Here is a 25,530-nt window from a genome sequence, read left to right on the forward strand (position 1 = left end):
GAGAACCTGGCTGCCCAGAGAACAAAGACTGTGTGCTCAGTGTACGAGCAGTGAGGTCGAGACAGAGCTGCACGTCCTTATCAACACATAAGAAAGACTTTCGCAAACATAATCACTCAAGAAATACCAAAGCTAAGGACTCACTGCAGCCTTCGCTGCAAAGTATGTGTGTGAATGAGGAACAGTGAGAAACCAAGCATCCTGCACACAACCTGAATATGTACTACATGTTCATATACTTTGTTTTTCCTATTGTTAAGTGGTTTGCATGTTTTTTTTTGCTTTTGTTTGCTTATTTATCTTGTTTTAATGTTTAATTGCAGATATAAATGTATTATTTGTGTAACTTTTAATTTAATTTAAGCAAATTTAATTTGATTTGGGAACAATGTAATTTCTAACATTCATACCAATAAAGCACTGTTGAACTGAACTGAACTGAACTTAAAAAAATAAATCTAAAAAAAAAGCAATGAGCCATTTGGGAGTCGAAAGAGTCGGCTCTTATTGGCGAGCTGAGCCGAGTGCTCTGACTCACTGAAAAGAGCCAGAACAAACACACTGAGCAGTCTGCACCGCCCCCTTTGGAAACTGTTGAAAGTAGGCAGTGAGGACTCAGTGAACTTCTCACCACAATCCCAGTGCAACCTCTGTCTCCAATCAGCTCTCTCTCGCCCCTGAACCTGAACACCGTTCCTGAACAGAGTCTACAGAAAGCTCCTTCTGTGCCATTAAGGGAAACTGGGCAGGTGTGAAGCAGATCCTATAAACCCAGGTAGGAGGAAGGTGTTTTTCTGTTAATCATTTCCAATCCATGAAGAGAAAAGAACTTAGAGAATTCGCTAAAGCAATTTCAGTATAAACTTTGAATGGCATTACTTTCTAATGGCAGTGTTGTAGCAGGTAGTTATATAAGAGATAAAGCTGAAGGAGTCTAATTGAATCCAGTTGAATCCAGTAGAAATCATGAACAACTTTGTAGTTTCTAGTTGCTTTACTTTTTTAAGATCTATAATTTAAAAATTAATAATTAGAAGAATAATTTAAAAACATATTTAAAAAAAAAAAGTATAAAAGAAAAATGCAGTGTAAACACAGTAAAATAAGACAGTTAATATAAATATTGTTTATGAATCCATTGTGAGTTACCTGAATTTCGGAAATATATATATTTATTATTTTTTTTTATGAGAATTGTTTTGTAAGTTGAATGCAAAGTATGCAAGTTTAGCCCTGATTTCCCTGTTGCAGATTAATTTTGGGGATCACCAATAAATCCCCACCCCCAGCTCAGTGACAAGTTTCTTGCAACTAGCAGGCTAAACTACTACAGATTTGGCAATGCTGGATTGGATGCGCTTAAATGGGGATCTCTCCAATTCTGAAATCTGGAAAGTTGTGCAGTGTCTATTTGGCTTTAGGGCAAAAGTAACTAGCTTTTCCAACTGTCTGTATAAAAAAGTAAATTTAAATGATATATATATATATATATATATATATATATATATATATATATATATATATATATATATATATGTATATATACATATATATATATATATATAATATTTTTAGACAGTTTTTTTACCCATTCTTTTGAGGTGTGGCAATAATTCTGGTATTTACTGAATGTAAATATCATGTTTTTATTTATTTATTTTATTTATACCAAAAAAGGAGCTTAGTGGTTAGCATGTTTGCCTTGCATATCCAAGGTTGGGGTTTCGAATTCTGCCTCCAGCCTGTGTGAGCGGTGTTTGCATGGTCTCCCTGTCCTTCAGGGTTTCCTCCGGGAAATCCGGTTTCCTCCACCAGTCCAGAGACATGCATTGTGGGCTGACTGGAACCCCATTCAGCGTTTCCCCTGCCTTGTGCCTCATGTTTCCTGGGATAGGCTCCAGGTTCCCCCGTGACCCTGTGCAGTACAAGTGGTATGGAAGATGGATACCAAAGAATGTACACAATAAATATGTTATTATTGTGGTGTAAAAAGGTACTGTGGTTAATCAGACATGTCTACCACTGATCATCATTGATACTTTCTAAAATGTTCTCTTTACTTGTTTCTTTTTCCGACTTTAGACCATGGTGAGTGCTTGGGATGTAGTGCTGATACTGAGCTGTATATGGCTCCCCTCCTGCATGTGTCAGACTGTCTCTCCTCAAGCTGGCAAACTAAAGTTCCGTCTTGCTGGCTACCCGCGCAAACACAACGAGGGCCGAGTGGAGATCTTCTACAACAACGAGTGGGGCACAATCTGTGATGATGACTTCACTCTGAGTAATGCCCATGTGCTCTGTCGCCATCTAGGATTTGTGAATGCTATCAGTTGGTCACACAGTGCCAAATACGGCGCGGGCACAGGTTGGTGTAACAGCTGATGTTTTCCTTTGTGATTTGAAAATGAGGACACAGTATGAATCTTGAACATATTACTTCAAATGTAAAGAAATTTACCCAGTGTGGTAAAAAAAAAAAAATGGAGAAGGACCAGAATAGAGTTTTATGATCAATACAAATCCTCACTGCTTATATTAAACAATGTGAACCAGTAATATTTTTTGTAATCTTGGTCGTGAAATCGATTTATACCACACCACTGTTGAATTCTCAAATCTGTTCCGCCCTGTCCCTGTTTCCACTTGGCTTGCAGTACTAGCATGCTCATTAATTGTGCTCCATATAATGGTCTCTGCAGGTAAGATTTGGCTGGATAATGTAATATGCAGAGGCTCCGAAAGCAGCATTGAGAATTGTGTGTCTCGAGGGTGGGGCAACAGTGACTGCACTCATGAGGAGGATGCAGGGGTCGTCTGTAAAGATGAGAGGCTACCTGGGTTTTTTGAGGACAACATCATTGAGGTAAGATGAATAGGCCAAGAGGAATACATTGGCATGGGCATGGCTTTTTAATGCAAAGGAATTGTCATTTGTATTTCCCAAGTCTACAATATGTGCAACTGGTGATGTATGTAGCCCTGTATGTTGCACTCTGAAAATCTGTGACATTGGGATGCATACAGCAGCTCATTCAAACATAGTCATTTATTTTTTTTACATTTATTTTCTAATTTGATAGAATATTTAGTTTAAGTCAGTGTACATGTTGCTCATGTCAAATTCAACTTTGAAAGATAAGTATATTGTGCTGTAATTGTTTTGTCTTTTCATGTTTTTTTTGTCCCCTCATGCTGGAACTAATTATCATGCTTCAAACCGAGCAATTTGAATTAATTAAAGCGATGACTCAGATTCTACCAAAAGAATACAATAGGGCGAGTTCTATCAAAGCATTGTCATTATCTGAATGCTGTGAGTATTTTTTTTTTCTTACAGAAAGAAGGCCATTTTTGTCATTTGCTTTTGTTACTGTGATTGTTATTCATGTACGTTATTTGATAAAACTCACACCCATTCATTTTTCAATTTGCATAAGTTCTTCTGGGGAATTGCAGTGATGTGACCTAACAATGTTTTATTATTCACTTTCACTCTTTCTTTCTTCATGCATCTTTCCCCTCTTTCCTCAGCTGATTTCTACAGGATGGGGTTTAAGAGTGTAGAGTAGAACATGGAGAAAGCTATCTGCTAGTACAAGCTGTGCTGCAGCCTCTGCAGGAAATTAGCCTCTTATGGTCTGGCTGCCTGTGTACTGACCTCACGTCCTCACATCAAATGGAGAGTGTAGTAGTAAGAGAGGAGGGGTGGGGGGACAAACAGCTGCCTGGTCTCTTTACTTCACAGATGCATACTTAGCTAGGCTGGATTATTGCATATTAGAGATTTTAGGTAGTAATTTTGCATAAATTCTAAAAAAAACAATTAACATACAATGAAGAATTGTATGATGAGAAGTCTCACTACAAAGTATGCCATACAAATTTCTACCATAAAAAAAGAAGACAGTGGTACTGGAAACACACCACAAAGCCACTCACAAACAAATACCCACATTTACCCACAAGCAAATGCACACTCATAAAGAAGCACAAAAACAGATACAGGGAAAGGATGAGGTTCTGATTCTGTTCAGTTCTGCAAGGACAAGCATACCTTGGCACTGAGTCCACAGACTGAGTGTACATACTTGAACGTGTGTGTGTGTGTGTGTGTGTGTGTGTGTGTGTGTGTGTGTGTGTGTGTGTGTGTGTGTGTGTGTGTGTGTGTGTGTGTGTGCGCGCGTGTGCACGCGTGTACGCACATGTACTCAGCTCACATCTGGATTTCTTGCATATCCTCAAAGTAGTTCCAATTTTCTAATGCTAACTTTGGCAATTGTATGTTTTTTTTTAATCCAATCACATACCAAATACTAATAATATCAGTATAATACATGGTGCCCCAAAAGTTTCCATATGTTAGGGAATTTAACACTTTTTGGAAAAATGTCTTCCAAAATATTTCATACTTAGTTTATATTATATATTTTTTCAGACAGCCTTTAAGAACACCTTTGACGGAAGAAGAACGTATTGAACTCATTCTCATGGCTGGATCAGAAAGCTGTCGCAAGGTTGTGATGGACTTTAACAGGAAACATTGTATGCACATCATACACGACACTGCTGACAAACTAATTAACAAAGTCAAACAACCTGGAAGTGTTGCGGCCCAACCGAGAAGTGGACGTCCACGAACATCCACTGATGAAGGCACAACCAAAGTGGTGCTGGCAAACAAAATCCCCTATGTATGAAACTTTTGGGACACCCTGTAATAATATTTGCAATTTACACATGGTGCATAATGGTGGTTTTGTATAAGCCATATTACAACTTTTTCTACAATAGGTATAGCCTATTAACTACTGGAGTTAGAAGAACTTGTATGGTGCTGTCATTTTCCCAGAATATTCCATACAAAAAACTGATTGTCAAAGATGGAATCAGTTTTCAGGAATATTATTAGATATTCCTACTAGCGATGTGCACAGGAATTCAAATACCTGCTTACTCACTTCACGCAGTTTTATGGACAGTAGAATAATGTATCGTTGCTCTTGCCAAGCCTTTTTGCTATTGGGATTGCTTTTATGAAGGGATATGATATTATGCAATATTAGCCTGTGATATGAATAGCCCAGCTACATTGATTAAACTTAGATAGATCTGTTCCTTAAACCTCTTAAAGTCCCACCTTATTATTCATACATTCACTTTAAAGCATATTATTCAGAAGCTACTATGAATTATTCAGTAACCACAGTGAAACTAATAGGAAAGGTATGTAGTTATACAAGTGAGGAATGTGAGTCTTGACCATTCATTGCCTCCTGGGACTTTAGGGGGCTACATCTGCAAAAGAAGTTTATTAATGACTAGACATAATGTAATATAATCCGCAAGCAACTCAAAAACGTGGCACTGTAACAAAATAATCCACATAGCGATTGTTCAAACCACTGTTCTAAAAGCAGTACATTCATATAGCATAGTTTTAAAGGCAGCTTGTGCTGCTACATACAACAAAAAACTGGTCTTAGTAACACAGCTGTATGTTTCAGATGCAGGTGGATGAGAACAGGCTTAAGGAGATCCGCTTGCATCCTGTCAGTGCCCAATTACCTACTATTAAGGGTGTGGTGGAGGTGAAGGATAAAGAAACCTGGGTTCATATCTGCAACACTGGCTGGACCACAGAAAACTCCCGTGTGGTCTGTGGTATGATGGGGTTTCCCTCAGGCAAGACCATGGCAAAGAGGGTATACAGGTATGAGATCAGGAATTACATATGGGTACTGGAATGGAATACAGGGGCATCTCAAAAATGTGAATATCGTGGAAAAGTAATTTTCCCCCCCGTAATTCAATTTAATGGGCGCATTGTGGCTTAGTGGTTAGCACAGTCGCCTCACACCTCCAGCGTTGGGGGTTCGGTTCCTGCCGTGTGTGCGGAGTTTGCATGTTTGCATGTTCTCCCCGGGCTGCTAGTTTCCTCTGGGTACTCAGGTTTCTTCTCCCAGTTCAAAGACATGCATGGTAGGCATGTCCAAAGTGTCTGTAGTGTGTGAATGGGTGTGTGTATGTGATTGTGCCCTGCGATGGATTGGCACCCCTGTCCATGCTCCCCGGGATAGGCTCCAGGTTCCCCGTGACCATGTACAATAAGTGATATAGAAAATGGATGGATGGAATTCAATTCAAAAAGTGGAAGTTTCATATATATTTTAGATTCATTACACATAAAGTGAAATATTTCAAGCCTTCTTTTGTTTTAATCTTGATGATTACATCTTACAGCTCATGGAAATCAAAACTTCAGTATCTTAAAATATTAGAATAAAGAATTTATAATAAATCATGCTGATACAAGTCAAGAGCTACAAGTACTGTTCACATTAAACATGAGAATGGGGAAAATGTGATCTCATTGATTTTGACTATGACATGGTTTTTGCCAGACAGGCCAGTTTACTTCATAAACTGCTGATCTCTTGGGATTTTCATGTACAACAATAACTGGAGTTTCATTGAATGATGAAAGAAAAAAAAAAAATCCAATTAGAAGAGAATGGCCAGAAACTCAAATAACCACTCATGTCGAACCTTGATGTGGATGGGCTAGAACAGCAAAAGACCATACCAGGTTCCACTACTGTTAGCCAAGAACAGGAATCTAAGTCTACAGTGACTATAGGATGAACAAGGCAAAAATACCAGGCATTAGTATAAGTAAATAAATAAATAAATAAATTAAAATATATGTTATATATATATATATACAGAGCCCTCCACTAATATTGGGACCCTTGGTAAATATGAGCAATGAAGGCTATTATTTGTTCAAAAAATTCACAAAAATACTCTGCAACCATGGATATCAAACAATTGCAAACAAAACACAGGTTTGTAAAATAATATCTTGGCACCCTTTTAGTCAATACTTTGTGCTACCTCCCTTTGCCAAGATAACAGCTCTGAGTCTTCTCCTATAATGCCTAATGAGGTTTGAGAATAAATGAGAAGGGATCTGAGACCATTCCTACATACAGTATCTCTCCAGATCTTTCACATTTTGAGGTCCACACTGGTGGACTCTCTTCTTCAGTTCACCCCACAGATTTTCTATGGGTTCAAGTCAGGGGACTGGGATGGCCATGGCAGGACCATGATTTTATGGTCAGTAAACCATGTCTGTGTTGATTTTGTTGTATGTTTTGGATCATTGTCCTGCTGGAAGATCCAACCACCTCCCATTTTAAGGTTTCTGGTAGAGGCAGTCAGGTTTTCATTTAATATCTGTTGATATTTGATAGAGTCCACAATGCCAAGTATCCTAACAAAATGAATAGGTCCTCTGGCAGAAAAACAGCCCTAAAACATTAAAGAGCCACCACCATATTTAACCGTGGACATGAGGTACTTTTCCATATGGCTACCTCTCTGTGTGTGTTACATGCCTCTCCTGTCTAGGGTCAGGGAGGGGGTAACAAGGAAACTTAAGGAAACTTGAGGAAAACAGGGAGGGGAGGACTTAACAGGCAACCAAGCTCTCCCCTCCTGTTCCAGCACTCCAACACTTAAGAGTAACATTTATTTGGCAAGTTCAAAACACAAAAAGGGAAGTTTCAAAAAGACTTCAGACCAAGTCAAAATAAAATAAAAAAAGTTCAAATGTTCAAAATGAATGACAAAATTCTTACCTTCCTACCTCTCTAACCAACACAGAAGAAAACATGGGCATTAACAAAAATGGCATCCATATATATTTCATTTTCAGAAATATTATTCGAAATGCCGCTCTTTCCCTACAATTAGCACTCAATTACAACATGTGCTCAACATAACTGATAAACTTTTCAAAATTATTAGAAAAGCATCCACAACGATTTCCTCAAGAAGCTGCTGAGAAAATGCCATAAACTCACAAAGCAGTCACTGAAATGTTGAAGAATGTGAAATATAATATAGATTTGTTTAACGATTCTGGTAAATGCATAATCATATATTGTATGTGTTGAGGGTGACGGGTAGTGTTTCCTCCGGGCTGTCTGGTTTCTTCTCATTTCCCAAAAAACATACTGGAAGGTGGATTGATATGACTGAGTGTGTGAATGTGTGAGCATAATGCCTTATGATGAACTGATATGTAATCCAGGGTGTATTCCTGCCTCATGCCCTGTATAGGCTCCAGATCGACCCCAACCTTTACCAAGATAAAGTGATTACTAAAGATAAAAGATTGAAAATATGTCTTATTTCATAATTTTTTATGACTTTTTTTTTTTTTCCATTTCCAGATTTGTCCAATCTTACTACTGCATAGAACAAAAATGTGATAAAGGGACAAATAAGGCATGAGTCTTCAGAATAATCATGGGAAGTGTTGATTGCATAGCTGAAGCCTGAGGAAAATAAGAAGCAACCAAGACCGTTTCGCTGCTGGCTGCTTTCTGAGTCTTACATATAATTTTATCTTAGTCATTGAGTGTTGAATGCTTATCTTAATTTAGTGCATTGAGGAGTAGCTGCTCAAAGAACACATCTTATGTCATTGAAATAATCTCTTCTACAATGGAAAAAAAATCTGTCATGTCTTATAATGAAGTGAGATACAGTACACAATAGATATAAACATCATAATCCTAGCACTATCCTAGACTATTATTGATTCTGAGAGTTTCTAAAAGTAATCCACTTGATCATAAATCTGATATTGTTCTGATGATATATCACTAGTATTTGCATGGTCCTTGACAGTTAATAACTTTCATCTGTGAGACCTAATGCCAAAATATTGCTGGAGGGTCTGGCGAATGGGCCTATTCTTTTGTGAGTTTATGGCTTGTCCGTGTATAATGTATTTTTATCAATTTCTGAAGTATTTGTCGAGCCCCCCCTCCTGTAGTCTGTCTGTCTGTCTCTTTCACTGTCTCTTTCTGTGCAGAAACTGCAGTCCACGTCAAAGACACTTTTGCAGATTCGCACCAGATGGTGAAATGTAAGCAGAGAGTGCTGTGCTACACAGACCATGTTCATGAGTGATAGAAAATGTGTGTGTGCACAGGAATGAACCAGTGAAAAGGGGGGGGTTGAAAAGACCAAAAAAGAGGCTGATTGAGTCTTTGAATGGATAAGCTCACTGAGAAAGGTACTGTGAAAGGTATTTGCAAAAAAGCATGATTTAGAAAAATACATTTGCTGTTAAATTGATCATCATTATGACAAATTAAGGGCCATATTCAGAATTGAGATACACTCTCCGAAATAATAGTACTAAACTGTACCTATCCTTGTTGCAAGGGTAGTGCTCTCAATCAAGGATACATCATTTATACTTTTTAATATGCATCTTTCATCTGGAAACATGAATAGAGTGTACCTTTAAAATGATTTAAGGTACATAAATGAACTGTCATTAATTTTTAGAGTAAAGCTTTAAAGGTTTACATGCAAAAGGTTTACCATTGAGGGTACCACCACAGCAACAAGGAACATGCAGATTTGGTTATATCAAATCTTAAGGTCTCCCATTTGGGAAGCCCTTTACTGATTAGCTAAGTGGAGTTGGTACCTTTGGTGTGAATGTTCATAATAGATCATTTCTGTTTCTTCACTAAAACCCTTTATCCTGGTCAGGGTTGTGGTGGATCTGGAACACTGGATGTGAGGTGGTGCTGGCTCAAATTTAGCCTATTACCCCAAAACACTTAAAATTCAACATAGAAGCAAATACTCACATCTCCGAACCAGTTGGAGATAGAAAAAAAAGACACTAGCCGTGAGTGAGAAGAAGCAAGGGTCCAGATTTATTGGTTCCGTTCCACCACATGAGATCCACACCGATGAGAATTCTCAGAAGTGATCTGACACCCGGAGCTCAAGCTCCAGTATTTATACTGTATTTACACAGTAGATAACCAATATATTTCAGAAAGACTATGATATCAATACCAATAGGGTTAAAAAAGAGCTCATCTACATTACCATTAGGTTTTGAAAGTGGCCTTTCCAATTTACCATTAGGTTCTGAAAGAGGCCTTTCCAATTTACCATTAGGTTCAAAAGTGGAGAGAGACAAAACAATTTAAAGAGACCTTGGTCTCACTCTTATCTCGCGGGGTCAGCTTGACTCAGCTACCCTTATAAATGGCTCCTCATGGTTTTCTCTTAAAATGAAGGCCTTCCTTGCGAGACAAGAATCTTCACCATCTGAATTATGAGTAAGTTACATTTTTCTGTATTTCTGGTTTATAATTTATTTTCATATTTGCTCTATATCTCTATTTTATATATAGTTATACTGCTTGCAAAATGGTTTACTGTACTTCCTACTTCATAATATCATTATATTACCCTTCTACTATCCTACATATCCTACTACTCTTTATTTTTATAAAGAGTTTTTTATAAAGAGTATATATTTTATTATTATAAGATATTACCCTTATAATATCTTAATACTCCTTTTTATTATTCTTATAAAGTTATAATGTTATGTGTGTGTGTGAAAGAGAGACAGAGAGTGTGTGTGTGTGTGTGTGTGTGTGTTATGTCTACATGCCCGCCCTTGACTGTACGAGAGTGTGTGTGTGTGTTTGCACTCCTCAGCTCTTATACTTCTTTTTGACTTTTTTACTAATAAACCGTAGTGTGTTACTCTTAAAGTGTGCATCCAATTCGTCAATATCCGCCTAATACCGCTTCTGTGTGTCTAGGTGCCTGTCGTCATTTTTCCTTCTCCCCTTTACTGGAGGGGCTGGATTTGAATCTGACCATTCTTTCCTCTTCTCACCTGTCAGTCGGCCCTACTCTCAGTGGTCTTCTTATTTCACCTTTGCTGACTATCCCATGTCCCCAGGACACACCCCATTTTTCTTCCCCCTACTGCTCTCCTCAAGATTACGTACTCACCAGTCCTGTGAATTATCAATAAAATGACATCATTTTTATCCACAACATTTCCCCCCTCTGAGGCTATAAAGCCTCATACACTACCTTAATTAAGCGGGTATCTGTGGAGAAACTGGTTCTGCCGCACCCCATGGCCGTCCCCCGCTAGCTGTCGGATTACTCTAACGACGCCATAATTCCTGCGCTGTCCTCGTAATCAAATGGGGTCCCTTACAGTAACCACTTCTACGCTACACTGATCAGAATAGGAGCTGAGGAGGTGCTAGCGCTGTGCGCCCCGAGGCTTCATATTAGATTGGCAACTATATATATGTTATCTCGAATCTAACTACCTTGATTATATGTTTGTTTGCCTACATCGATTATAAGTGTGACTAACTGAGTTCCCCTAATCATTCATTATTACTACTGCCATCTACAGTACAGTATGTGGATCTACACGTCCCTATCTTTCTCAACTAGCCCTGTCAGCCCACAGTTTTGTATTTGTCGGGACCTGCAGAGTCTTGCCCCCCCCCCAAACAAACCCCAATCCTTTGCAGTCAGGGGTGGGCGAAAAAACCTCCTATGAGGAAAAATTCCCACCCTGCCAGCACTATGTGCTCGACAGCACCATTATACTTTTCTCGTGCCTGAGTGCGTCACACTTTGTTGCACATTACATGTCACGGGTCATATCACAAACATTTTATAACAATACAACTTGACAGACTCTGTTGGCAGTATCTCTCTGTATGTTGGTTGTCTTCAACTCAAGCAATTTACGTACGTTAAATATACGTTGGGTGGGATAGCAGTAAATTACAAAGCACCATGCACACTCACATCATCACACTAATTTACACCTAGGGGCAATATAGCATAACCAATCCATCTACCAGCATGTTTTTTGGAGGTGGAAGGAAAATTGAGTAGCCAGAGGAGACAATATACTCTTGGGGAGAACACATGAAACTCCACACAGACAGTAACCCATGCTCTGGATTGAATCAGGGACCCTAGACTTGTGAGGTAGCAGAGCTACCCACTGTGCCATTATGCCATGGTTTCCATTAAAAGAAATAGATATTTATAGTCTGAGAATGTTTTCTGCTATGCAGTTGATGCAAAGGTGTTTATGAAAATGACCCTTCACCTTTTATATCATACCGGATTTTCCATAGTTATGCAATCTCTCATGCTAGTAGCTGAGATTTGATCTTAACCAAAAAACCCTGGGGAAATGCCTGAGCATGTCAAGAGTATATATTGCCATGTGTGTTGTACACCCAGTAGATGGAGACAGACACACTGCATAGCTTAAATTTTCAGTATTTTGGTATATGTAAACTGTCTCAAATGATAATTGTATGATCTGTATTCCTATAGATATTACAGACATATATTTTAACGTCGGCTCAATTTGAATGGTCTCTCCCTAGAAAATGCAGTGAGAGTTACAGTGCATCCGGAAAGTATTCACAGCGCTTCACTTTTTCCACATTTTATGTTACAGCCTTATTCCAATATGGATTAGATTCATTATTTTCCTCAAAATTCTACAAACAATACCCCATAATGACAACGTGAAAGAAGTTTGTTTGAAATCTTTGTAAATTTATTAAAAATATAAAAAAGCACATGTACATAAGCATTCACAGCCTTTGCCATAACACTCAAAATTGAACTCAGGTGCATCCTGTTCCCACTAATCATCCTTGAGATGTTTCCACAACTTGATTGGAGTCCACCTGTGGTAAACTCAGTTGATTGGACATAATTTGGTAAGGCACACACCTGTCTATATAAGGTCTCACAGTTGACAATGCATGTCAGAGCACAAACCACGCCATGAAGTCCAAGGAACTATCTGTAGACCTCTGAGACAAGATTGTATCGAGGCACAGATCTGGGGAGGGTACAGAAACATTTCTGCAGCATTGAAGGTCCCAACGAGCACAGTGGCCTCCATCATCCGTAAATGGAAGAAGTTTGGAACCACCAGGACTCTTCCTAGAGCTGGCCGCCCGGCCAAACTGAGCGATCGGGGGAGAAGGGCCTTAGTCAGGGAGGTGACCAAAAACCCAATGGTCACTCTGACAGAGCTCCAGCGTGTCTCTGTGGAGAGAGGAGGACCTTCCAGAAGAACAACCATTTCTGCAGCACTCCACCAATCAGACCTGTATGGTAGAGTGGCCAGAGGGAAGCTACTCCTCAGTAAAAGGCACATGACAGCCCGCCTGGAGTTTGCCAAAAGGCACTTGAAGGACTCTCAGACCATGATGAAACAAAGATTGAACTCTTTGGCCTGAATGGCAAGCATCATGTCTGGAGGAAACCAGGCACCAGTCATCACCTGGCCAATACCATCCCTGGAGTGAAGCATGGTGGTGGCAGCATCATGCTGTGGGGATGTTTTTCAGTGGCCGGAACTAGGAGACTAGTCAGGATCGAGGGAAAGATGAACGCAGCAATGTACAGAGACATCCTTGATGAAAACCTGCTCCAGAGCGCTCTGGACCTTAGACTGGGGTGAAGGGTCATCTTCCAACAGGACAACGACCCTAAGCACACAGCCAAGATAACAAAGGAGTAGCTACAGGACAACTCTGTGAATGCCCTTGAGTGGCCCAGCCAGAGCCCAGACTTGAACCTGATTGAACATCTCTGGAGAGGTCTGAAAATGGCTGTTCACCGACACTCCCGATCCAACCTGATGGAGCTTGAGAGGTCCTGCAAAGAAGAATGGGAGCAACTGCCCAAAAATAGGTGTGCCAAGCTTGTAGCATCATACTCAAAAAGACTTGAGGCTGTAATTGGTGACAAAGGTGCTTCAACAAAAGTATTGAGCAAAGGCTGTGAATACTTATGTACATGTGCTTTTTTTGTTTTTATTTTTAATAAATTTGCATAAATTTCAAACAAACTTCTTTCATGTTGTCATTATGGGGTATTGTTTGTACAATTTTGAGGAAAATAATGAATTTAATCCATTTTGGAATAAGGTTGTAACATAACAAAATGTGTGCACTGTACATAGGATTCTCATCAGTAAGCTGCTAAAATGTTAGAAATGCATCAGTTGTGTCAAACGGGTTGAGGTGGCAATCCCAGATTGCTCAAATTGACCTGGAAAGGTATAACAGCCTATTAGACTAATGTAAAGTAATTTATAATGTAACATCTACTGTATGCTTATTCCACTCTAGCTGTGTCTCATTCTATATGACTTTCTTTTTTTTTGTTTAACTTTCAACAGTTTTATTATTTCCTGTTGGTTGTTGATTTGTTTATTAATCCTTTTTATGTAATTACTGTCCCTAGTCATAATAGTGTGTATAGGATTCACTCTGTGGCCTGCAGTGGGAATGAAGCACATCTTTCTGCCTGTACCATGGTGTTCAGTAAGAACACTAGCATCCCCTGTCCTGCTGGAGGTCCTGCTGCAGTCAGTTGTGTGTCTGGACCCCAGTTCACTCAAGGTCACAAACACAAGAGCAAGCATAACCGTACAGTAAGCTCAAACTTGTTGCCTCTTGAAGGAATAGTGCTCACTGTAGGAATTAATTTTACTAGCAGCTTCTCTCAAAGCTATGGAAATATATGGAATGGGTTTGTGCTGAAAGCTTACTATAGTGTAAGAGCATTTATTGAAAATCTCAAATTGTGTAATGTTGTTGACTTTGGAAAAATACTCCATACAAACTTTCACTTTCTCTGCTTTCTCTTTAGCAGTAAACCATCACTTTAGAATAAGGACTAGATTTCAGTCATTAGTTAGAATAAGGACTATTTAAAGTTATAACAGTAACAAAGGTAGTTCTTTGTCTCTGACCCAGTCTAAGGTGCGTCTAAAGGGTGGTGCGAGGACAGGGGAAGGCCGGGTGGAGGTGCTGAAGGACTCTGTGTGGGGTACAGTGTGTGATGACCACTGGACCTTGCAGTCGGCTAGCGTGGTATGCAGAGAATTGGGCTTCGGTACTGCTAAAGAGGCTCTGACTGACGCACGCATGGGCCAAGGTGGATTACACTGAGCAATGAGCACCTAACTTTTAGCTTGAACAGAAAGTATTTAGCCATTATGGGCTGATATAATGAAATACTGATAATGTCCTTGTAAACTTTCTGAACAGAGCATGCATGCATGTGAAACTATTATAAGCCATTTTTGTGCAAAATTATTATTGTGCATCGTTCTCGGTGATGTAACCTTCATTTTGCTCATATTAATCAGAAAATGCAATATTGTATAATGGTAACCTGACCATAGGCACAGGACACATCTACATGAATGAGGTACGGTGCCGTGGGAATGAGAAGACATTGTGGGACTGCCCTCATAACAACATCACTACTAAGAAGTGCAAACACACGGAGGATGCTGCAGTGAGGTGCAACGCCCCTTACATGGGCTTTGAAAAAAGGGTTAGAATCTCTACTTCTAGATGCATAGGATTAGTTTAGCTTAATAGTTCGAATTACAACAATTTTTTTTTCTAATGGGTCTGATATCGTTTATAAACTTATTGTCAACTCAGAGGTCAACTAAGTTACACTTGTTTTGTTACATTTTAATCAATCAATTATTTATATAGTCTATTATGAATATTTGATGGAATACATTTTGTTCTTCACTGAGTTGACAAAGAAATTAAATCAAAGATACTTTTTCCTGAAAGTATCCAAAATTTCATTTTATATTGTTTTTTTTTTTTTTACTTTCAGTAAAGAGCACAATGTTTTTTTCCACTTTATGACTGATGTTTAATGTACCCTTAATTGTAGAATCACTCCATGATCTTTCATGGATGCACTACCTAATGACTTTAAATTTGTCACTGGATTGAACAGCGTTTTACTTTTCTTTGCTGTTTGTTGCTTGTCTATAAACTCATCGCAGATCCGTATAACTGGAGGCCGTACACAACTGGAGGGCCGGGTGGAGATTCTGGCCCCTAATGCTGATGCTTTAGAGGAATGGGGCCTAGTCTGTGGGGATGACTGGACTTCTCGAGAGGCCATGGTGGCATGCAGGCAGCTGGGACTGGGACATGCTAGCAGCGGCCTCAGAGTAAGAATTCCCAGAATGTCAAGAGCAGGTGTATTATATCAGAGGTACCCAGCTCAGTTAGCAGAGACTTATTTGCTCAATCTAACATGCCTGGCTTTAATATTCAGACCTTGGAATTAATTTTGGCAAAAGTGAGAAGTTGTGCATCAAGATGTATCTGCTTTGACCTTACTGAAGATTAACAATGTATAGCTGTGTATCTTAAAAACATAGACTTGTCAGATAGAGCCATATATTTACTGTGCAGGAAGGTAGTTGCCAAAAGTATGGATGTGCTCCAGTGCCTTAAATAAGCAGAGTATTAAACAGGAGTGGATGTCTATAACAACATGCTGAGATTGTAGCATAAGTTATCTCAGGACAAGAAACAAAACACATAGAGACTATTGTGCAATACGAAACTGGTTGCATTTATAGATTCAAGATGTGGACTGACAGGTTCCAGATGCTGGAAAACTCAGAAGTACTACAAGGTTGTCATTTTCATAACTATAAAGCTTAAGCACCTCTTGTACTGTCGTATAATATCCTCCTTAATTAGCGATGCGTTGTTCATGAAAAAAGTCAGCTGCTCAAGTCGGCTCTTTAGTTGAGAATGGTTAGTAAATGAAGACTAGAGCGTATGACCTTTTTATTACTATTAAAAAGTATTTTTGGAAATGCAGAACCATGTTATAATAACAAGGACTGGCATTTGGCAAATGAGTTAAATATTTTGCATCAGGCACTTCTGTGGCAGACAGCAAAGTAAATGAACAATATAGGGAATAAAATTGGATTATTTCATTGATAATAGACCACAAACTGGTCATAACTCATTATGACAGTACAGATTGTAAGATCATTGTATATGATTTGATTAACAGTGTGGCTTCTGCTTGGTTGGAATGAAAACCTGCACTCACACCGGCCCTTTCCGGATAAGATTGCCCACCAATGGTCTAACAACACTGCTTCTTCTTATGCTAATGCATTCAGTGATGTTTATAGTATATAAGCAGTTTTCAAGATTAATGGGCAGGAATCTTCCTCAAATAACTTAAAGTTCAAGTGGTTTTATTGTCATTTCAACTAGAGATGCACTGATACTAAATTTCTCAGCCGATACTGATAACCGATAGTTCTGCCTTTTATACCTTCTTTTAAATTAATAATGATTAATTTAAAAGAATTCTGAAAGAAATCCAAATAAAAACTTGATTAGCTCATTTTCAACAAGTTGTTTCACAGTAACTGGTCTCATAAACAGAAAACACATTACTCAAATTAACATGAACACATGAACTACATTCTGAAGATTAAAGTAAGATTTCTTGGCTTATTGAATGTTATTAATTCATATTAACATTGACTGAATCCTAAAAAACCTCCTGTTAGTCTCACATACACTCACCACCTACAAAAGCATTTCTACATCATTAATATCAAACTGGTAATATATAATATAAACGTTTTAAATATTAACATTAACTGGATATGAAATATACAAATACTCTACAAATATATTTTTTATGTGCAATGCATACTTTTTTTGTCAATTCATCTTCAACTTAAATCTTTCAACAGTGTAAAATTTTAGCGGTGCAGAGTTTACAGAACTTACAAACTGCAGTTTTGTCATCATTCCAGACAAGAGACATCTTTACACACAGCACAAAATCGATGTGTTTTCCCACCCCCTTTTTATTGACAGGATATAATCGGCCCTGATCATCGGATGTTTTTAAACTATCAGCCGATAGCAGGAAAAATAGCCTTTATCGGCTGATACCGATTATCAGCCGATACAATGGTGCATCTCTAATTTCATCCAAATACAGCTGGTACAGTACACAGTGAAATGAAACAACGTTCCTCTAGGACCATGATGTTACATAAAACAACACACTAACCCCATGAGACGACACAGAACTAAATAAGATCTACACATTCTACACAAAGTGCACGTGCAAATGTGTGCTAACAACACAGGACAATACAATACTACTAAAACAGGACAATAGGCACAGTGACAGTGTAGCGCTGAACAGTACACAGTTTTAGTGCTGAAGATAGGTGCCAAGGAGTAACAATATAATTTAAAAATGGTATAATTGTAAACATAACATGCTATGACTTAGTTTTCAGCAAATTAGCTTATACCAAATATGGACATAGCAGTTATTGTGGTAGCAGCCAGGTAAAGTGTAAATTACTCAACTTAAAGTTAAGCACTGACACAAAAGCACAATAATATGAATGAATGAATACCTTGCATAATAGAATTGCAGTCCAGTTTATATTCACTGGATTGTCCTCAGGTAACTCAGTGAATAGCCCTTGCAAAGATCTGGGATCCATGTAGAGATCCTTATGGTCAGGGGCAGTTACAGGCCACGAGGGCAGAGCAGGTGTACAGGTTGGCTCCAGGTGGCACACTAATCAGGCCATGGAGGCCTGCCGTCATCTAGGCCTTGGTTATTTCCTGTATGCGAACACAATAATAAAGGACTGCTGTATGAATAAGCATTTTCATTCCTGAATTTAAATTTGTAAAAACACAACAAATACTCATGCTATGATTTTGTAGATGCAAACATGTATAGTACTGTATATCATGGATCTGTACTCCAGTAATACATGACAGAAACAACTAAACACAATCTATCTGGTTTAATCTACCATTGTTATCAGACTGCTTGTGCACTCTCATTATTATGAGAGATAATGTCAATAGATTACTCATTGTTCTGTGTCATTAGCATCGTCCTCTTTGTTACTAAGGAAACCTGGTACTGGGACAGTGGCAACGTGACTGAGATGGTGATGAGTGGGGTGAAGTGTCGTGGAGACGAGATGACTCTAACTGAGTGTCAGCATCATAGTGTTGTTAGCTGTAAGAGGGCAGGAGCTGCATTTGCTGCTGGAGTTATCTGCACAGACAGTAAGTAATGTGTGCATTGACCAATCTACATGATAGCACCTGGTTTATGGTTTATTAAGTTGTTTATGTTATTGCTTTAGTAAGAGACAAACATAAATAAACATAAACATATCCTCATCTCCCACAATCCTTAGCGGCATCAGACTTGGTCCTGAATGCCCCTCTGGTGGAGTACAGTGTCTACATAGAAGATCGGCCGCTGCATTTGCTCTATTGTGCAGCAGAGGAAAACTGTTTATCTAAATCTGCAGCCAACGCCAACTGGCCATACGGACAGAGGCGTCTACTTCGCTTCTCCTCGGAGATCCACAATGTGGGCCAGGCTGACTTCCGTCCCCGTTTGAGCCGTAATTCCTGGGTGTGGCACGAATGCCACAGGTAAACATTTGGGCAGATAATCGAAATAGAACTGCTTGTTGGTCTCTAACTGTAAATATAAGTATTTGTCAGAGGCTGCTTTGTGATGACTACTGATAGAGGATCTATCAGCTAAAGGCAACTAAAGGACTAAAAACAATTCAACATAACAGTGAGGTTTTGCCGTTAGCTCCTAAAAACAAATGGTAAATGGTCTGCACTTATATAGCGCTTTTATCCAAAGCGCTTTATACTGTGTCTCATTTACCCATTCACACACTCACACACCAATGGTAGCAGAGCTGCCATGCAAGGTGCTAACTTGCCATCAGAAGCAACTTGGAGTTCAGTGTCTTGCTCAAGGACACTTCGGCATGTGGAGTCGTGTGGGCCAGGAATCGAATCGCCAACCCTACAGTTAGTGGACAACCCGCTCTACCACCTGAGCCACAGCCGCCTCATTGACAAATGAGCAACAACTTCTTGCTCACCATTTTCCAGTCATGTTCAATGTCATATTAATGAGAAATCCAATGAAAAAAAGTAGTAGAGACACCACATGGCACAATTTCGATGATTTATGGCAGACACAGCTTGGTTAGTTAGTGATCTACAAGATGACAAGCACAACAGTGTTAATATTGGTATTAATATAAAAGTTAAAGCTTTGCAACAGATGACGTGAGGCAGCTGGGCAGATTAAAGCGCTGCTGCATCAGTCTCTTTAGTTAGAAATGAAGCAAGGTCTAAATCCCACTGGCACCACTATCAGCAGGTAGTTGAATGGCATTGTGGCAAATGTAGGAAACCAAAGTGAAAATAAACCAAAGTGTTGATAAAATGAAGTTTAAACTAAAATGGCCAACTAAAAATTTGATTACAAATATAAATTATGAATGCCATCGATGATCCTGATTAGAAACATTAATATGCAAATCATTCAGGGTGGATTTATCTTTAATTTATAGAACTGAGCTCTAAAGTTTATACCATGGGTTGAGTCCCCACCTGTTGAGTTTGTCAATATTTAAATTTGCTTCTGGAACACACATAAAGCTTAGTATTACATACTGTAATGTGCTAGTCATATTTTAGTTATTTTATGTGTTGTGAGCAGGCATTAAAGTAATTAGTCAAGTTTTGTATTTGGAAATGGTTCTAAGAGCAGTAATAAATCCTGCTGTAATTTTGCCTACAGCACTCACTACCTGTGTGTTACCTCTACCAGGCACTATCACAGCATGGATATCTTTACCAACTACGACCTGCTGGATCTCAATGGCACAAAAGTGGCAGATGGTCACAAAGCCAGCTTCTGCCTTGAGGACACAGACTGCAATGAAGGTAAGGCAGGGGTTATGATTATGGTGCTTTTGATGTGCAGAGGCCTGGGCTGCACATATGGGTCTGATTTTGCATTTTATCTGTGAAATGTAGATGTAGGACAGCTGCATTTGAATCATCAGCAAAATGTACCATTTTAAGGGAAAAAGTAAGGTTTGAATTCCAGCTTGCACATCTGGATATAAAGGTGTATACAGGTTTTAGAGCAACATATGCTTCCAATCAGAATCCATCCCATCTTTACTTCTGAGAGACTCTCTAAGATACTCTTTTTATACCTAGTCATGTTACTGACCTGTTGCGAATGAACCTAATTAGTTGGTAAATGTTTCCATCAGCTGTTTCTTTTTAGTGACCCTTACTTTTCCAGCCTTTAGTTGCCCTGTCCAAACTTCTTTGAGACGTGGTGCAACCATCAAATTAAAAATGACCTTTTTTTTAATCTTAAAATGGTAGATTTCCTCAGTTTAAACATTTGATATGTTTTCTATGTTTTCTATGTTCTATTGTGAATAACATATGGGTTTATGAGTTTTGAAAACCACTGCATTCTGTTTTTATTTACATTTTACACAGCGTACCAACTTTTTTGGACTTGGGGTTGGATTAGTCTTCATGATTGGATAATTTTTAGGTTACATGTTCATAGAAAATGAGAAGCATATGATTTGTTAACTTCATTGCTACAGGTGTTTCAAAACAATACGAGTGTGCCAACTTTGGTGAGCAGGGCATCACGGTTGGCTGCTGGGACACATACAGACATGATATAGACTGCCAGTGGATTGATATCACTGATGTTAAACCCGGAAACTACATTCTGCAGGTAAACACTAAGAACCTTATTCGTAAACAATAAATAAATAAATCACTGTCATACAAACACAATCCACAACAGAGATCTATATATATTTTTTTTTTTGGAAATGCAGAACAACTCTATAATGGAAAAGAAATGTAAATATGGTGTTCACAGTCTGCACTCTTCTCTATTTATTTATTTTTATTCATTTTCATATGATTCATTTACATGTGATTCATTTTCATGTGATTCGTTTTCATGTGATTCATTTACTGATTTGCTTCTCTTTAAATCCAGTTTTAGACTGTGATATTACAAAGGTCTTTCCAGATTATTACTTGCCACACTGTATGAGATAACCCCAATAAAATTGCCTGAATTCTATAATATAATTTGTTCACCATGTTAGGTTTAAATCCTCTAAAAACAGATTCGCAATTGAAGAACATTACTCTGTTCCAATTCACATCCTTCAAAGCACTGGCATGTTTTCTTTACTTTCACAATTGCCACTACTGTATTTTAGCTAATTCTTGAGTTTTATCTCATCCTATGCTGCCTTGTAATTATTATGTGTTAGATGAGCATTGTAATAAATTCATTCACAGTTTTTTTTCTTCCCTTTTTATACTAACAAAAGGAAACAAAATTAAAAAGTACAATCACCGAAAACAGATACCTTTTTTTTTTGGAAATGCAGAACAACACTATAATGGCAAAGAAATGTAAATATGGTGTTCACAGTCTGCACTCTTGTGGCAGACATATGATACTGCAACACAGCAAATTAATACTACTTCAGCATACACTCACCGTCCACTTAAATAGGAACACTTGTACGCCTGCTCATTTATGCCGTTATCTAATCATTCAATCAATCCCAGTTACTGAAATACACAAACCAGCCCATCTGGCACCAACAACTATGCCACAGTTAGTCACAGAGATCAAATTTGTCCCCCCATTCTAATGTTTGATGTGAACATTTACTGAAGCTCTGGACCTGTATCTGTATGATTTTATGCATTGTGTGCTGATATATCATTGAATGATTAGATAACTGCATAAATGAGCAGGTATACAAGTGTTCCTATTAAAGTGGACAGTGAATGTAGCTTTCACTTTAGGAGGGTGAGGCATGTAAAAAAAAAAAGAAAAAAAGTTAAAAAAAGTAAAGAAAAGAAAAAAGGTTTATTAAACTGACATAGCACACAATGATATACTGAAGGAAGACACACCTGTAGGATTCATTAGCTAATATTAACATAAACTGGTCAGTCATTTGTTTATTTAGCACTTTCTTCCTCCAAAATATGTAACGCATTTTGCTGGCTCTGTCTCTCGCAGGTTATTCTAAACCCCAACTTTGAGGTAGCAGAAAGTGACTTCACCAATAACGCCATGCGCTGCAATTGCAAATACGATGGTCATCGAGTCTGGCTGCACAAATGCCACTTAGGTAACTACTATCTATTTGTATAGATCTGCAGTGTTTAGACTTTTCACTTGTCAACACAGCCCACCATTGATTAGCTCATTATTAATTATCTACCTTCTATGTTTCTTCTTAGCAATACAATCATTTTATTTCATATTTTGTTCTTAGGTGATTCATACAGTGAAGAAGCAGAGAAGGAGTTTGAACTTTATCCTGGTCAGCTGAATAATCAGATCTTATAACACCACTCACCAGCACAAGGAACTGCTTTAAGCCACAATGAGAATATCTTTATAATATACCTAACTATTTATTCTTACTGAATAGTTTTAATATAGCGTCCACCAAGTCCAAACCAGAGATATCTCTTTACCAACATCTGAGGAGTTCTGTGGAATACCATGGACAACAGCTAGCATTTTTGTGTACAGTCAGCTCAGGAGCAGTTGAACAGAGGACCTTAAATTAGCCCTTTGTCTAAAAAGAAAGAAAAGGAAATAGCTGAAGGGAGCAGCCCGATTTTGTACTTCCTCATTAACGAACCAGTCCACATTCATCCTTCTTCTAGTCCCTATATTAGATAATTAAGCTTTTAGAAAACTTAAAGCATTTTAAAGGGAATGTTTATAATGGATGCATTTATAAAATGTTGAGCATATTTTTCAATAAAATGTTTGAACTATATGTATTTATCTGATTTTAGTTTATATAAACTTTAAAAAAGTGGCTTTTCAGCATATATATGTGCACTTTATCCTTGTTTGTTACATTTATTCATTTAGCAGACGCTTTATCCAAAGCGACTTACAAATGAGAAAAATACAAGCAAAGCGATATATCAAGCAGAGAACAATACAAGTAGTGCTCCCATACAAGATCCATTAATTGAGTTCCAGAACAAGCAAAGTGCACAGAGTAGAGGTGTAAGTACAAAATTTTATTTATTTATTTATTTTATGAGTTGATTAGGTGTTCACGGAAGAGGTGGGTCTTTAGCTGTTTTTTGAAGATGGTGAGAGATTCTGTGGTCCGGATTGAGGTTGGAAGTTCATTCCACCACTGAGGAACAGTTAGTGTGAAGGTTTTGGAAAGGGACCTTGCGCCACGTTGAGTGGGAACTACTAAACGTCGGTCGCTAATCGATCGAAGATTGCGTGAGGGAACGTAAGCCTTCAGGAGAGAGTTGAGGTAGCAGGGTGCCGTTTCAGACAAGGTCTCGTAGGTGAGCATCAAGGCCTTGAATTTGATGCGGGCAGCTACTGGAAGCCAGGGGAGGGAGATGAAGAGGGGTGTGACATGGGTTCTCTTGAGCTGGTTGAAGACGAGGCGTGCTGCTGCATTCTGAATCATTTGAAGGGGTTTGATGGAGCTGGCTGGGAGGCCCGAAAGTAGTGAGTTGCAGTAGTCCAGTTTTGAGAGAACAAGAGCCTGGACTAGTATCTGTGTAGCCTGTTCGTTGAGGTAGGGTCGGATTTTCTTGATGTTGTAATGAACCTACAGGACCGTGCATTTGTTGAGATGTGGTCTGTAAAGGTCAAGCTGTCATCAAGAATCAATTTCATATTTCATATCCATTTCATATGGCATGAAGTTAAACTCTCAAACTCCATCTATATTTTATGAAAGCCCTAAGCGGCCAGCCATTATTACTTTTTTTGTTTCTGTTGTTTTCTCGTGATCTCGACATAAGTTGTTTTATCATGATGTAATTTTATTGTGAGAAAGTCTTGTACTTTTTAGAATGGGACTGGTGTTACATTGAGTGTGTAGGTTTGATCTCAATATTGGAAGGGACACCCACCCACCCAGAAAAAAAAGGACTGTTTAATGTTGATAACCAACTGGTTTATTAAAATATAACATCTATAATTACAGTAAGATCTGTATTTACATTTAAATACAAATTATAAAAATCAACAGATCAAAGACTAAAAGAAAGTAAATTATGAAATTACTTGTTAATGGAAAAGAGAAAAAAAAATGTTTTGCATCCAACATCAACATTCTTCATGATAGTCCTTGGTGTCTATTTAAACAATCCAAACAGAGACTAAAGCTATCTGTGGTATTCTTCCAATTATTGAAACCCTTTGTGCAGAAAACAGGGTCATTCTTTTTTTCCAAAGTGGTCTTTTTTATGGTGTATGCTTTGACACACTCAAAACAAAGAACCCTTTTCAGTGTTGGACTGTAGTGAAGCCATAAATACTGACTGTACCAGTTCGCCTGAAACCACAAAATCTTGTTTGGAAGTTGCTGTACTTCGATGAATTTTAGATCAGGCTGGTATGGCTTACTCCCCATGTCCATGACACTGCTACACATTGACCTGCTTCAGGATCATCCTCACTCACAGTGACTGTCTCCTAAAGAGAAAACTAAACTTAACCTGGTCTGTATCAACATTTGCAAATTATTCTTTTGCATCCTGTGTCATCATAACTTGCAACTAAGTTAACATTAAAATAGGTAGAGTATGGTACTTACAATACATGTAAATTGGTAATTTACAATTAATCCATAATAGCATATGAAGAGTTCATTTGCAAAAACAGATATGCACCATTTTAATTCATTTTCATAAATCATTTTTTAAAACTGTGCATTCCAGGTAATACAAATCAAGCTGCAATTGGGTTGTTTTGATTACATTTATTTTCACTTAATTAAAACAACCCAACTGCAGTTTGATTGATATTACCTGGAATTCACAGTTTAAAAAATGATTTATGAAAATGAATTAAAATGGTGGATATCTGTTT

At 38.3% G+C, this 25,530-nt stretch overlaps 1 protein-coding gene across 2 annotated transcripts; it reads left to right on the forward strand.

Moving 5' to 3' along the window:
- The first annotated feature begins 618 nt into the window (after positions 1 to 618).
- On the forward strand, positions 619 to 23,452 carry loxl3a (lysyl oxidase-like 3a). Of its 2 annotated transcripts, XM_047157127.2 has the most exons (15): positions 628 to 775; positions 1,782 to 1,931; positions 2,083 to 2,365; positions 2,700 to 2,863; positions 5,505 to 5,710; positions 14,158 to 14,347; positions 14,673 to 14,853; positions 15,104 to 15,258; positions 15,734 to 15,904; positions 18,668 to 18,827; positions 18,962 to 19,205; positions 20,413 to 20,528; positions 21,218 to 21,354; positions 22,678 to 22,789; positions 22,937 to 23,452. In XM_047157127.2, the coding sequence occupies exons 3-15, from the start codon at positions 2,086 to 2,088 to the stop codon at positions 23,008 to 23,010; spliced, it is 2,190 nt and encodes a 729-aa protein (XP_047013083.1). In that variant the 5' UTR covers positions 628 to 775; positions 1,782 to 1,931; positions 2,083 to 2,085; the 3' UTR covers positions 23,011 to 23,452. The 2 variants fall into 2 exon arrangements, with proteins under 2 accessions (XP_017330069.1, XP_047013083.1); XM_017474580.2 differs by lacking the exon at positions 1,782 to 1,931 and having other exon boundaries at positions 619 to 775.
- The last annotated feature ends 2,078 nt before the right edge of the window (positions 23,453 to 25,530 follow it).

The sequence above is a fragment of the Ictalurus punctatus genome, chromosome 8, assembly GCF_001660625.3.
Source record: "Ictalurus punctatus breed USDA103 chromosome 8, Coco_2.0, whole genome shotgun sequence".
NCBI lineage: Eukaryota > Metazoa > Chordata > Actinopteri > Siluriformes > Ictaluridae > Ictalurus > Ictalurus punctatus.